This window comes from Oikopleura dioica, chromosome XSR (genome assembly GCF_907165135.1).
Source record: "Oikopleura dioica chromosome XSR, OKI2018_I68_1.0, whole genome shotgun sequence".
Lineage (NCBI taxonomy): Eukaryota > Metazoa > Chordata > Appendicularia > Copelata > Oikopleuridae > Oikopleura > Oikopleura dioica.
The window spans coordinates 8055043-8069062 of record NC_137294.1 but is presented as its reverse complement, the minus strand read 5'-3'; the positions used below and the strand labels follow the sequence as shown (position 1 = coordinate 8069062).

The window sequence follows — 14020 nt, the reverse complement described above, 5'->3', positions numbered from 1 at the left end:
AATCAGAATCATGCAATAGAGTTCTTTCGTTAATCGCTCTTCATTTTTCACAACTAAAATCTAAAATAAAAAAAGACATCGCGAAATTTTTCAGGAAAAAAAAACGATTTAGCAACTATCATTAAAATTTAAGCGCATTTCCAAAACGGAGTATTGAATACGCCCAAAATTAATTTCATAGTAGATGCGTCGATATTCTGATCTCATATAAATCTCGATTAAAACTCATCAGATAACATGTGGTTTAGGAAAGGAAAACTTATTCAGATAATCTTTATTTAGTCAAATATTTTGCAGATTTTACATGTGAGCATTTGCTTCGTAAATGCCTCGATTTGAACTTCATTCAGAGCTTTATTATTTATTCTAATTATAAAATCTAATCTCTGAATAATAAGTGCCGCTCTGTTCCTGTAGTCTCGCTTATATCAAACCTCCTTTTCAATATCTTTGTGCACTTATTTAGCAGCTTTGAGTGGCTAACGTTACTTTCTAAAATAGATCATAATCTTTAATATTGATAAAACTTCTAAAAACCTGTCGCTAAATGACAGGAAGCGAATACTTTCGAGTTGCTTAGGGTCCATATCTTCAAGTCGTGTACCATCAGTACTCCCTTGAAAAGTTATCATTTTCAATTTGGTTCTCTAGATCTAGATAACTTACTTTTACTTCTAGCAATGCATTGGATACTTTTTCGTGGTCGATGTTTCTGGGCGCTGCCATCATTAAAATACGCACTGTGTCTCGCAGAAGTGGAAGTGTCGTACAAAGTACCAGTAAGCTTATAAGTAATGATTAATATCAAAAGGTGTCGAGTATTAATAGCCAATACATATAAAATGGTTACCTGAAGAAAAAAGTGCAAATGGGATCGGCGATCTTCCATTCAGGGTTCACATAAATCAACACAGAAGCAATGAACACACCGATAGACTTGAAAAATGTCAAATTGGAAAAGCTTTTTGGGCAACCTGCAGCAGATCTCCAATAACATGTATCATTGCTGCCCGAACGTTGATGTCAGCGTTGTTGGCACTTTCGGCTAAATGCAATTAAACCGCCCTGTCGAAATCGAAATTACTCGGACCCTCTCGCCCGATAATTACAAATATGTTCAAACCTATAGAGCTGAGCGAAAATGCGGACCGCTTGGAGCCTGGAGAAGCGCAGCCCAAGTCCTCTTGTTGACCGCTCTGTTCCAGATCGTTGTGATAACTTTGTTGGTGCTTGGTGTGATTGCCTTTGTCGTTGTAACCTGTGTGAGTTGCATGTGAACTTGCGTGACTGTGAGTGTGACCTCCATGACTGTGTCCATGCTCACCGTGTAGCATTACCCCAAGACTAAGGCGTTTTAGTTATCGTCTTAAATTTGATTTGATCCAAAGGCTTACGTCAAATTGAAAAGCACTGCTAGGCTGGAAACAAGTAGCATGATCTTTCCGTTTAGCTCAAACTCATCAGGCTCCCGCACCCTAATCATGTTTACTTTTTCTAGCGAGAACAGTATAATAAACCTGTCGATTGCCTCTTTAACAAGAGCGCCTGTCAATATCCAGATGAATAAGATATTAACGACGGCGATGATGACCTCGAGGCGGGAGTAGCCGAAATTGTAGCTTCGCGTCGGCTTCTTAAGATAGTGGTTGTTACAACTGTCTTGTCTTTTCTTGTACCTTTGAGCTGAAATGGATTGCGACGAGACTCAGAAGGAATGAAGACAAGTCAGCAAAGATATGACTTGCATCAGACAAAATGGCTAAAGCATACTCCGAAAACGTGTCCGAGAACTAAATCAAACCGATCGAGTGAGACATGATCCCACCAATCACTTCAGCCGTCAGGAAAAACGTGCAAATGATGGAGGCCGTAATGAGTTTGCGTTTTGCCTCATTCTTTTTCATATCATCTTCCTACAATGGCGTCAATCGAAGCGAAACCTATCTTCGCACATCATTTTGCTCAATGAAAAATTACCGAGTTTTTTCTAATGATCTCCTCGTGGTCGAAATGATTATTAAGAAAATCTCCTTCCCCCGCGTCAGAATCTTCATCGCCATCGTAATCGGGGACTTCGTTGAGGTGGTGCGTCAATAATTTTACTTCGCTGAAAACTAATTTAACATGAGCTGATTGATTGGGACGGTTGTTAGTATCATTCATTGAATAGCCCCCAGTTATTTTTATTTTACTCAGGCAATTTACCTAAGATGAACATTTTCCTTATGATGAGGCCTACAAAAGCTTAGTTCAATTGAAGTTAAATATGCGACTGTACCATTGATATGATGAATCGTCGTTGATTGCAGCGCGCTCTTGATCGCTCAGGAGCCATTTGTTCTCTTCAATTTCTCTTTCGGTCTGCCCGAGATTCTAGCATCACAGAAAATAATGACGAATAAAAAAAAAATACTCTAACCTTGTGAAGCAGCCTGTCAAGTGCCATCGCAGCTGAAAATTTTTTTCAACTAGAATTAAAGAAAGGAGGAAAGGGGAACATAGCACGTTTATATTGGTTGTTGTTTTGACTCTTAGATGAATTATAAATCGTCCCTCCAAAGTAAGCTACCCTTTTCGATAACAAGCAATCCTTTTTATTCATACAAACGCATGCATTATCGAGCGCTAAACAATATTATTCAATTGAACTGATGATAAACCTCTTATTTCCTCCAGTTAGAAATTCGACCTTTCGAATGATATTAAGAATTGATATAATTCTTAATGATCATTCAATTCAGTAAAAATATTTTTTAATCATTTTCTTCCCAGGCAACAAAATTCTCTCTTTTTTTATTTGGTTTTTTTGAGCTAAGAAGGGAGAGATTTATTAATTTATATTCTGACTTCCATATACAGTGAAGCATTATCCCTTTGTAGTAGCTGGATTTCTTTCTCAGTTACCCGATAAATCAGCTGGGATAATACGACAACAAGCATGTCATAAGTATGCAACTATTGAGAATTTGATAAAGTTGAAAATTTATCGCAAATGTATATTAACCCCTGCGCAGATATCGACCTATGTGTAGCTCGGCCGTTTTGAGGGTCTTTTGAGGTAATTCTGGTGATACTAAAATTATAAAAACCACATGTATCGAAAGAATACAGCTTCGGTTATCACGACGACAGGATAAAATCCCAACGTTCAAATTTCATAAAATTTCAATTTTCAAGAAGCCCGAATCGACCTAGATATACGTCAATGTCAGCGCAGGGGTAAACCGAGATTTAGTTCGGAGCATCGTCTCCTCGTGGCAACTTGTGAAGAAGCAAATTGAAGAATTAAAAAGTATAAGAAATACGATGTTAGAGTTTCTCGTCGTTCTCTATGCGATTTGATCAAATGCCTCTGCAATTGGTCCCGTCTCGGCTCCGGTGCTTGAGGCTCAAGCCTTGAGCAGAAAAAACACGGAAGATGAATGTAAAATGAGTTGCTTTAAGTTTAATAACCAAATAATTGTTCCGATTAAAAGAGACATATATTTAGTCCAAGTTCACTTTTATCATAGTCTATGAGCGCCCGTATAGATTCTCAAGGAACATTATATTCATAGAATATGTTTTATATAATGCTTTTATTGATTAAGTGCAGACAAGTGCTTCGAAAATCGAGTAAATATTGTACACAAAATTTGCATATTTATAATATGTTGCTTACTTTGGCTCTCAGTGATATAAAACGTCAATCTCTAAAAAATGCTCACAGGAAATATAGATCTTTTACTGGTAACTTTCTGTGCGTTGAGAAATATGCGTCGTTAGTTTAGAACAAAACTATCAACTATTCACAAAGTGCTTCTCAATTTCCAAACAGTTATTCCTTATTGAAGAGCTCACTTTAACTCATTGGCCGCTCGTTTCATCAATTCTACATTCGAGTATCAGAAGAAGCTAAATGAAGTGACTCACTAACCCCGGCTAGAAAAACATCATAGAAAGGTTGGAGAAGTTCAAGCAATAACAAAACAAAGCAAGCAAGAAACATGTCGGACTTACACTGGCCAAAATCAGCACTTGAGAAGCTACAGGGTCTTCGTCATCGGTAAACTCTCGTCAGTGATCAACTGTAAAAGGCAAGTGTTGAAGCAATAAGTCCGCTTTTAAGTCTGGCCAAGATAATAACCCTTCTCTTCTGCGCAGAATCGAATTACTTTTCCGTCGACTGGAGCGGACACCAACAAGCCCTAAGCCGATCGCACAACAATTAGCCTCGCTCAAATTGTTTCCAAATCGCTAACGGCACAAGTCACTTGGCCACTCATTCCGGATTAATGCTTCCTTCAAACTTAAATTACCCCTTAGCCCCTTATCCTTTATATAGATAGGAATTCATTTGCTATAAAGTGACGCCAAACATTTGCACCGTAGTAATGCGAGTGTGATATTTTCGGCGGAAAAACTAAATAAGATGAACAAACTAAATCGGCAGGGAGCGAAAGCGATGTGCGAAAATTGCACTCACTCATCAGGAGCATGAAGAAAGAGAAAAATGAAGAATTTTGGCGAGGCCTTTTCAACGACATTAAATTCGAACGAAGTCCAGAAGGAAATTTCAACTTTAAACTGATATCGAACAAGTCGGAATCAAGAGAGACTGGCGTCGAATATGATCACCGAATATCTTACGTGCAAGAGGAATCGCAAGCAGAACTGGCGGGGCTGAGTGAAAACATGAGAGTCCTCCGCGTCAACAAGCAATGGATCGGTCAAATGGAACATAACGAGGTAGCCCAGCTTATCAAAAAGACGGCTAAAGCGTTAGCCTTGCGTGTTGTTCATTCTGAAGCAGATCCAGATTACAAAGAACGCGACGAAAAACTTGTCGAGAAAGGGTACAAGTTTCTATTAGTTGAAAAGAAGAAAGGAAAAGGACTTGGTTTGAATATTGAGACAGAAATGGAGGCCACAGAGGGAAATCCCCGATGGAAACACATTGTTGTCAGTGTTGATGGAGGAAGTGTGGCTGATAGCGCTGGATTTTCTCCAGGCCACATTATTGTTAGATTAAATGGATTTGATCTGTCATCTTATAACAGGAGAGAATTTACGTCGATAGCGCAAAACTTTATGAGCAACGAGCAGATTTCCTTTATTGTGGCGATTCCCGATTTTGAACGACGAGAATCATCATCCAGCGAGGAGTTGTCTGAACCACCGAGCAAAAGAGGAAAACGCATCTCGGAGGGTCGATATTCTCTCGATGAAATTCAGAACGAGCACATTACCATTGACGGAGAAGAAGATGCAAATGTGACCAGGACGGCCCCAGTCTCTGTCGAAGCTGAAACGCTCCAGGCAGAAGAATCTCTGCCGGTTGCAGCGCCGAGAGTTTTACCGCGAGCAAACGATTTGCCGAAAGCACGACTTTTGCGATTAGTGAAATCATCAACTGGCTCTTACGGAATCTCGATGAAAACAGATCCGGAAATCGGTTTGCATTGCATATCGCTTGTTGCTAAAAGCCAACCAGGCGCACTAGCTGGGCTACTTGTTGATGACTGTATCTGGGAAATCAACGGGGAGCCTGTCAGTAAAGCGGATAGCGTGAAAGAACGCATGCAAAAATATCCACACCACGTAGTGCTGCTCGTTACGAGTAAAACTGAAGCAAAATGGTTTCTTAATGCGGGATCGAGGCCTGATGAGTTTTTGGCCGAGAAATGGGCACTGCGCTATGGTGAAAGTGGAATCCCACGCGAAGTCGAGATTTTTGCTGGAGAGGAAAAAATGGGATTTGCTTTTAAATCCGCTGCTACTGACAAAGAAAATAACTTTGGCGAACATTTTATCACTTCAGTGACCAAAGGAAATAGTTACTTTTAAAAGTACTCAATTCTTTACAAAGCGTTGACTTTGAGCTTCTTTTTTCGCGTCATCAAGAATTATTAAAAAGCAGAGAACGGGCTAAAGCCCTTGTGAATATTTTATTCGAACAAATAAAGTTCCATTTAAGGTTAACTTGGTTCACTCTAATTTAGTCTCAGTAACTCAATAAAGATGGGCTTGCGCACAAGGCAGGAATGGAAGAAGAAGATGTCATCATTATCGCAAACGGAACCAACACGGAAACACTAGGACACGAAGAAGTTATTAGTGTTATAAAATCTAGTATGAATCCAGTCAAGCTGACGCTCATCAACAGAAAACTAAATCAGGCCTACAAGAGGCTTCTGATTAATCCAGCAGATACTGATTTGATTCGCGAACTGAACAAGTTCGAGCTCAAAACAGAACCAACAGTCTCAATTCCACCTCCTTCATATTCTCAAGAAGACAAAGAATTAACGGTACTTCTATTCAATCAAAAACTTTACACTTATCCTTTTAGACCGAAGAAGTGATCGAAGAAATTGCAGCTCGACAGACGGCGATACCCGAGACGGAGAAAATAGAAAGTCAGCCAAAGGAAACTGTAAAAAGAACCAAAACAAGGGAAAGTGAGCGAGAGCACAGAAAGAACGTAGTACTCGCTCAACAACCACGAATAGTCACACTCAACCGAACGAACTCGTCAGAACTCATCGGATTCGAATATAGCTCTGACAAACAAAATCATCATTTTGTTAGGTACTTACTTATCGTTTCTGAGATTCTTGTTCACAAATTTTGGTAGTTGCCCTTTCTCTGAATATTTGATTTTTAGCACTATTTATGAAGAAACAGCTGCAGATATTGCTGGACTCCTCACAAATGATCGAATACTTGAAATCAACAGCGAAGTAATTTATCACAAAATATAAATACTACTTCTTTTTTTCAGGAAGTCTCTGGCTATAGCCGCGAAGAAGTAGATAAGCTTTTGAATGAAGATACAAATGTAGAGCTTCTGGTTGTTGATGAAGCCACTTTGATAACGTTAGAAGAGCGCGGAATAAAGGTAAGTAAGGTCTTCGAGTTCAAGACGCAGATAGACTTTAAGATCACTGCGCAACTCGCTCGCGGAATTGATGAGCCCGAAGCAATTAAAACATCTGGCGCCACAGTAAGCAGAGCCGCCTCAACAAAAATGCAAGTTCCATTGTTTTCGTCGAAACTCTTAATCTTGTCTTCAGCGTTCCATTGCCAAACACGCCCCAACCTCTTCCTCGTTTGGTTTTGTTGAAGAAGAAAAATCAAACGTTTGGTATCGAGATTGGTACGGAAGACGATAAATTCGGAGCCAGCTCGCATCGACTTATTTCAATTGCTTCGTCGGGACCTGCCGCAAAAACTTCTGCAAGGAGTAAGCACGAAAGGTCGAATTCTTCGTTATTTTATATCTAGTCGGCGATTACTTGCTGGAAATCAATGAAATTCCCGTCGCAGGCAAAAACCATGATGATTTGAAGCTTTTAATTCAAAACGCTGGCAAGAGAATGGTTCTGCTGCTGGCTGATTTAGAATCCATGGATTGGCATTTCGATCGGGTAATTAACTTATTGTTTATTTCTTATTTCTAAAATAACTGTAATTTAATTCACAGCAACGAATGATCGACCCATCTGATGCAGTTCAAATTCCTTTGGCGGAGTTTGATAGCTCTGAATCAGAAACCGAAGCTTCTTCCATCGATTAGGGTCGCGAAAAATTAATTTTCATTTTTCCCAGTCTCGATTTAGCATGGATCGACTTCCTCATTGGCCCGCGCATCATGAGAACACATCTCTTGAATAGCGCCAGTCGGATATTCAGCCTGGGAAAATAATGGTCGGAAAAAATATAAATTTTCAATTTTGACAAAAATTTCAACTTGGGGATAAATCATTATCTTGACCGTTTTTGTCATCGTCTAAACTCTAGAAAACACCTGGAAAAAACTTGTTTTCATAGCCTGGGGCGATTCTGAGGCCATTTTCATGAATTTTATACGAACTGCCATATCTCACGTGACAGATGATGAAATCACGTGATTGATATATTTTTAGAAAGCTCAGCTTCTGAGGATTGGGGCAAAGAAAAGAAATTTGAAAAAAATCGATTCTGAATGACGAAAATTAATATTTTAATTTTTGGCCAATCAGCAAAAACCGATTTTTCGGAAAAATTTTTGCTTTCCCCCAATCCTCAGAATCTGAGCTTTCCATTGATACCTGGATCATCTGGTTTCAAAGAGTATCACGTGAGTTATGGCTGTTCGAAGGCCGAAAATTTATATTTTTTCCGGCCAATAATGAAAAGTTTTGAGTCGGGAAATTGAATTTTCAGAACCCTGAAAAGATTCCTTCGATTTCGCAGGTGGACGCAAAATTGCCCCTGTTACTCCAACAAATCAAGGCAAGTTTAAAAATTGTAAATTTAAACAGCAATCATACGATTTGTAGTCACTAAAATGGACGAATCCTCTTCTGAGTCTTCGGACGAAGAGCCGCCTCGCAAACCATCCCGAGAAGTCAGGAGGACAGTGCTAGTATCGAAGTCGCCCACCCCTCCCCCACCAAAAGAGCCGACGCCTAGTCCTAAGTCGCCAACGCCCGCACCCGTTGAGAAAACGCCACCTCCACCGCCAATAAAGTCACCAACACCGCCTCTGATTGTTGAATCAAGAGCTCAAACTTCTCAAACTCGTGTAATCACTCCAGTAGACTTTGATTCCGATCCTGAGCCTCTGCCTGAGCCAAGTTAAATATTAACATCTAAATTATAAATTTTAATTGAAATTATTAAATCTTGATTTGGATTTTTAACTTGAAAAAGCCGGAACCATCATCAGATGAAGAACGCCCACCTGTAGCTCCACCAGCGCCCCCAGCTCTTTCGGCTTTCAAGCCGGCCCCAGAAGTTAGAGAGTCGGAAGTTATGGGTGTTCCAAAATCTAAGGTAGACAGTTGTCTTCAAATTTATTTTGTTAAAATATAGGACGTTCCTTCGATTTCGTATATTGCAGCTCAAGCAGCTGAAGCGGCAAATAAACGAAGTTTGAAGAAAGCCGATGGCGAAATCGATACTTCTACTGGCAATTATGGCTTAGATTTCGCTCGCAATGAAAAGAAATTTGGAACTGTGAAAAGATTCAAGGTCAAATTCCCTAGAAATAATCCCTGTTACCATCTTCCTAGATTCCGAACCACCGAAAACCAAAAATCGACATTTTTGGAGAACCCGCGAAGCCTCAACCAGAACATAATCCGCCTCAGACGGTTCATCAAGCACAAGGAATGAATCAAAGAGGGACTCAAGGAAAGTCTTACGCCTATCATTCCTCTGGATCCCAGTTCCAAGGGATGCCTCTCCACTCATCGAATCAGCAAAGCGTTCCCCCGCGAAGTCATAATCGAGCTCCGTCAGCACAGGCAAGTAACACTTCGAACTGAGAAAAGTCAATCTTTACTTTTGCGCATCGTTTTCGAGATAAACTCAAATCCCTTTACTCTCGTGCAAAATGCCCATCTATCGCGTTAACTACGGCCGTTTAGGCCCCACCCACCGAGAGAGTAATATTCCGATGCCACCTCTTACCCCGCCACTAGAAGATGCAGAGAACTTTAATCGAGAAATAAATGACCAAAATCCCGTAGAGCTAGCTATTCTAGGTTCTTGCTAAATAAAAATTCAGCCTTCTCAAATGGCTCCTTCTGTCGTTGGACAAGCTATTCCTCCGCAATCATATCCACAGAGAGGCTACTACGATGATAGTACCGCTCACCGGCGCTCTGTGCAGCAGCCAATCCACCAGCCAGCTCCCATACCAGAACATCCAGGGCATTTCCGAAATCACATTCCTCAATACGCTCAGCCACCCATCAACGAGCAAATGGCACCACCGCCTCAGAATTATTATCCTGCTGCTTCATACGCTCCTCAAGATCATACTTTTACAGTTCCACAGCAGCAGTATAACCGACCTTATGAATATCATCAGCCAGCTCCTCTAATGGTAAGCATTTTGAAAGAGAATGGCATTTTATTTAAATATCATCAGCATACTGCAAATGTCTTACCAAGCCAGACTGTCGGCTACGCTCCATCTGTTGTGGATCAGCGTTCAGTCTCGCAAGCTCCACCGCATCAAACGAATGATAAAGTTATTCAATATGTTATTCAACTTCCCCGCATCCATGATCAATCCGTAAGTTTTATTCAAGAATCGATTCTCCTTGAATTGTTCCTTCAGGTGCATGCTGCTGGACCAGCTCCCCAAATCATCATCAAATAAAAATTTGACCCTGTTTTATACAATTTACATTTGCTAAATAAAATTGAAAATCTTAAACGTAGAATTTATTTCGTATAGGCTTTTTAAACTCGTTTTCCGATATTGCATATTTTTCATGGATTTCAGAAGAGCTTGCGCTCGAGGTACTATTGAATTGAAAGTGATTAAAAGAAAGATAAGAAGTCTCGTACCTCAGGTCATCGAACGATTGAGCATTTTGGAGTTTCTTGATCCGATGCTTTAAAATCATCTTGCGCGCTCGGCGAGACATTAGCTGCAGGATCTCGATCATTGAGAGAAGAATTGAAAAGGCGTTCATTATCGTCATAAATCGGAGAAAAATCGTCTTTTCCATTGGACGCGAAACCCAACATTGTGTTGGAAGAGGACAAGGCGACTGCTCGCAAATATAAAGCATGTTAACTCTTAGTTTTCTTTATGACTCGTTAGGTGAAACTGATCTTACTCTGTTCCATAAAGCAGCATTTGACCATAGAAAAAGCAGCATTCTAGTAATAGTCGTGCAACAGCTTGCGCTTGAGAAAGGATGCAAATTGATAATTGCTAAGATAACGCTTTTTTTTATAAATTTCAATCCCAGTAAACAAAATACGCTCGTAATAATTTCTTCTCGCGCACTTGGCATTCATCTTTTCCGTCATCGGTTGCGCCACGACTTGTAAGAGTAATGAGAGCATGCGAGGGTCTTTACAGGGTTCTCGTCGAATTCGATGGTCATTGTATACTTATTCTTCGAACCTTTTTCTTCTCTTAGGAATAGCTGATCTTACTTCTTCTTCAGCTTTGGCAGGATGCGCATGGCTCACGCATTTTGATAATTTGTTTTTGCTTTGGATTGAGTAGACAACAAAGAATGCACCAGGTGTAGCGACGCAAATTATTTGAGCACCCCAGAATCGTATTTGTGAAATAGGTGCAAAGGCTTACCAATTTAACATAATAAAAAATAGTAAAAGCGGGGTACCTGAGTAGCATGCATTTGGACAACCGGTTTCTTTGGTATTACAGTCAAAAGCCGACTGCTCATCGCCGTAAACATGCTCTCTAGGAAATTATTAGATTAGTTAAGCAAAATTAAATGATGTTGGGCGTTGATTTAATCCTACCGAGACGGGAGCTTTTCCAGCCATTAGCTTTTCCAGCCGTTAGCTTTTCCAGCATATTAGAATTTCCAGCAAGGCTGGAAAAGCTAACGGCTGGAAAAGCTAATGGCTGGAAAAGCTTCTTTCAGATTGATATTTTTCCAATGAAAATATAGTTTGATAAAATAAGTACTATTTTTATTGAAAAGTGTATTTACTTTGTGAAATATCATAATTAATTAATAATCGTCGATTAATATAAGAATTATCGAGAGATCGTTTTCTGAGAAACGCGAACGCTCCGAAATCAACAGCCATGCTCGCAGTACTCACCATGTACCAAAATCGGAACAAGGAGTACCAAAAATCCCGACCTCCTTTGAAAACGATCTTTCGATAAATTTTATACTAATCGACGATTATGTATTAATAATAAATTATTATTAATTATATTTCACTAAGACGTGCTTATATTAAGGTTCACCAAGTTTTCCAGCCCACTTCCGCCTTATAGACCCCCGAACACCATACGGTATGGTCCATACCTTTTTAGAATCAGCAGAAAATTTTTAGAACTTTGACGGTTTAAAATTCTAGAAAAGTCCACTTCCGGTCAATTCTAGAGCCGGAAGTTGACGAAATTTAGGTGTGATGGTAGAGTATGACCTATCAAATTGATGCTCGGAAGATTTTGAGTCATCCTATAATCAATGTATCAGAAGAAACAGTCCCAAACGTGGTCAAACCGACCGGCAAAATTATGTAAAAAAGGCGTAAATTGATGAAATTTTTTTCAGTTTTTTTTTCGGATGGTTTGACCGCGGTTAGTCTTTATTCTTTTCTAAAATGATAGGAAATCGTCAAATCATCAATTTGATAGGTCAAACTTCACCATGACACCTTAATTACGTCAATTTCCGGCTCTAGAATCGACCGGAAGTGGAGTTTTCTAGAATTTTAAACCGTCAAAGTTCTTAAAATTTTCTACTGATTCTAAAAATATATGGTGTTCAGCGGTCTATAAAGCGGAAGTGGGCTGGAAAACTTCGTTAACCTTAAAAAAAGCACGTCTAAGTAAATAGACTTTTTAATAAATATAGTACTTATTTTATCAACTTATATTTCATTAGAAAAATATCAATCTGAAAGAAGCTATTCCAGTATATTAGCTTTTCCAGCAAATTAGAATTTCCAGCAAGGCTGGAAAAGCTAATGGCTGGAAAAGCTAACGGCTGGAAAAGCTAATGGCTGGAAAAGCTCCCGTCTCAATCCTACCCGATTGAAGTTATGACGACTATTCGTAGAAGAAAGAGCACTGTAGTCCAGAGCCTTCCAGTGAGAGTTGCGTAAGCGGAAACTTCAAAATAGCAGAAAAGTTAACTGTATTCTCGCTCACCTGAATCGACGACTCTTTCGACAAGATGCCAGCCCATGATGGGGAAAAGTAAAAATTCGGTTGCTGTCTTCTACTGTATCTCTTGTTCACGGCGAGTTGGACAAGATTGTCCGTGCTCATTCCGCAAAGTTTCCCAAGTGGCCATTTCATAGCCGTAGTTCGTATGAATAATAAATCCAACTTTAACAATCTCCTAACAGAACGCAATCTGGTGCAGATTATAAACTCATAATTTAGCTTCTATAATCCCAAACCTGCCACTTGCCAGCCTTGTTCAAGCTCTTGAATTTTTTATGTCCTCGATAATAACTTTACTTTTAAACACGTGAGTCTAAATATCATTAAAATTTCCTCCTTGATAATCAAGGCTTGATTTCACACGCAATATTCTATTTCCCAGTCGACATGTGCTACGAGTAAAATCTGATTTTACTGATTCAGGAAAAATCTCAAAACCAATTGAAGATCCCCAAAATTAATAACGCGAAAGCGAAATTGAATTTTTCAAACCAGCAAGTTGGATGAGCAAAATCTGCTTTACTGGGGCAGCTTTTGTCTGGCACTGGAATTCGCATAAGAAGGGCTTTGATGCAGCAGCCACGACCCATTGGACGCTCATTCACGGGCAAACGAAATAGTTGCGAAATTCCGTAAGAATCATAGAAACCTGGGCGGTTCCATCTTTCGACCATTGATTTCACTCGCACGAGCATATCTTTAATTTCGGTGCAAAGAATTTAGAGTTGACTTCGCTGTTTTATCGCTTGTTTGAACGACTGTTTTCCATCAGATCTCGTTCTTATCAGAAGTGACTTTCTTCAGAAAATGGGAGCAGCTGGAAAATTGGGGAATTTCTTTGCTGGAATTATATCTCTTCTCCATTATTTAATAATACTATTAACCTTGATCCTTTATTTGCTCTGCGATTTACCGTATCAGTCGAGAGAGTGCTTTCTGCAGAAGACTTCTAATAAACGAAATCAAAAGCGAGAACTTGAGACTGAAAGCGCGAATAATGAAATTGTCACCCCTTCTAATGCACCTGGCGCAGGCGTATAGATTCGATTATGCGGCTTCATTTCATAACTTCTTCGTGGACAATATTTATCCAGATATTGCCAGGGTGAGGAATCCTTGGTTCAGTTTTTCTGTTGGATTTTATTAGCTCTCTGAGCACAGGAAATAGATTTAAAGTAATTCGAAAGGCGCAAAATAAACTAAGCATAAAAATCTTCATTGAATGAAGAGCAATGTAATTACGTTTGTTTTTTAAGAAAAATTCGCTTCCGCCTGGTGTGTTCTTGGAGATAACTGAAACTGAGCGGCTGATCTTTTATCAATGCTCCCTGGTAAGATCTTTTCATCAGAGAAAAGCTGCTTATAAAT

General features: G+C 39.6%; 5 protein-coding genes across 5 annotated transcripts; 3 read left to right on the top strand and 2 right to left on the bottom strand.

The window, feature by feature from the left end:
• Positions 1-379: 379 nt before the first annotated feature.
• LOC145709127 (uncharacterized) lies at positions 380-2352 on the bottom strand. The gene is made up of 12 exons (XM_081786810.1): positions 2279-2352; positions 2206-2235; positions 1978-2107; positions 1802-1913; positions 1677-1759; positions 1395-1633; positions 1124-1344; positions 975-1045; positions 851-936; positions 667-784; positions 538-616; positions 380-492 (listed from the first exon to the last, which is right to left on the bottom strand). The coding sequence occupies exons 4-12, from the start codon at positions 1902-1904 to the stop codon at positions 380-382; spliced, it is 1113 nt and encodes a 370-aa protein (XP_081642936.1). The 5' UTR covers positions 1905-1913; positions 1978-2107; positions 2206-2235; positions 2279-2352.
• A 2124-nt stretch (positions 2353-4476) lies between these two features.
• LOC145709126 (putative PDZ domain-containing protein PDZK1P1) lies at positions 4477-5826 on the top strand. The gene has a single exon (XM_081786809.1). The coding sequence runs from the start codon at positions 4477-4479 to the stop codon at positions 5824-5826; it is 1350 nt and encodes a 449-aa protein (XP_081642935.1).
• A 176-nt stretch (positions 5827-6002) lies between these two features.
• On the top strand, positions 6003-7558 carry LOC145709125 (Na(+)/H(+) exchange regulatory cofactor NHE-RF1-like). Its single transcript, XM_081786808.1, has 8 exons — positions 6003-6290; positions 6332-6570; positions 6647-6722; positions 6764-6880; positions 6923-7011; positions 7056-7225; positions 7267-7409; positions 7466-7558. Exons 1-8 carry the CDS (start codon positions 6024-6026, stop codon positions 7556-7558), a joined length of 1194 nt encoding a protein of 397 aa, XP_081642934.1. The 5' UTR covers positions 6003-6023.
• Positions 7559-8307: 749 nt separating this feature from the next.
• LOC145708019 (uncharacterized) lies at positions 8308-10189 on the top strand. The gene is made up of 7 exons (XM_081785628.1): positions 8308-8587; positions 8668-8799; positions 8839-8997; positions 9039-9272; positions 9536-9856; positions 9902-10048; positions 10094-10189. Exons 1-7 carry the CDS (start codon positions 8312-8314, stop codon positions 10133-10135), a joined length of 1311 nt encoding a protein of 436 aa, XP_081641754.1. The 5' UTR covers positions 8308-8311; the 3' UTR covers positions 10136-10189.
• On the bottom strand, positions 10188-12671 carry LOC145709124 (gap junction alpha-1 protein-like). Its single transcript, XM_081786807.1, has 6 exons — positions 12635-12671; positions 12514-12595; positions 11121-11200; positions 10895-11078; positions 10327-10560; positions 10188-10281 (listed from the first exon to the last, which is right to left on the bottom strand). Exons 1-6 carry the CDS (start codon positions 12669-12671, stop codon positions 10188-10190), a joined length of 711 nt encoding a protein of 236 aa, XP_081642933.1.
• Positions 12672-14020: the final 1349 nt, after the last annotated feature.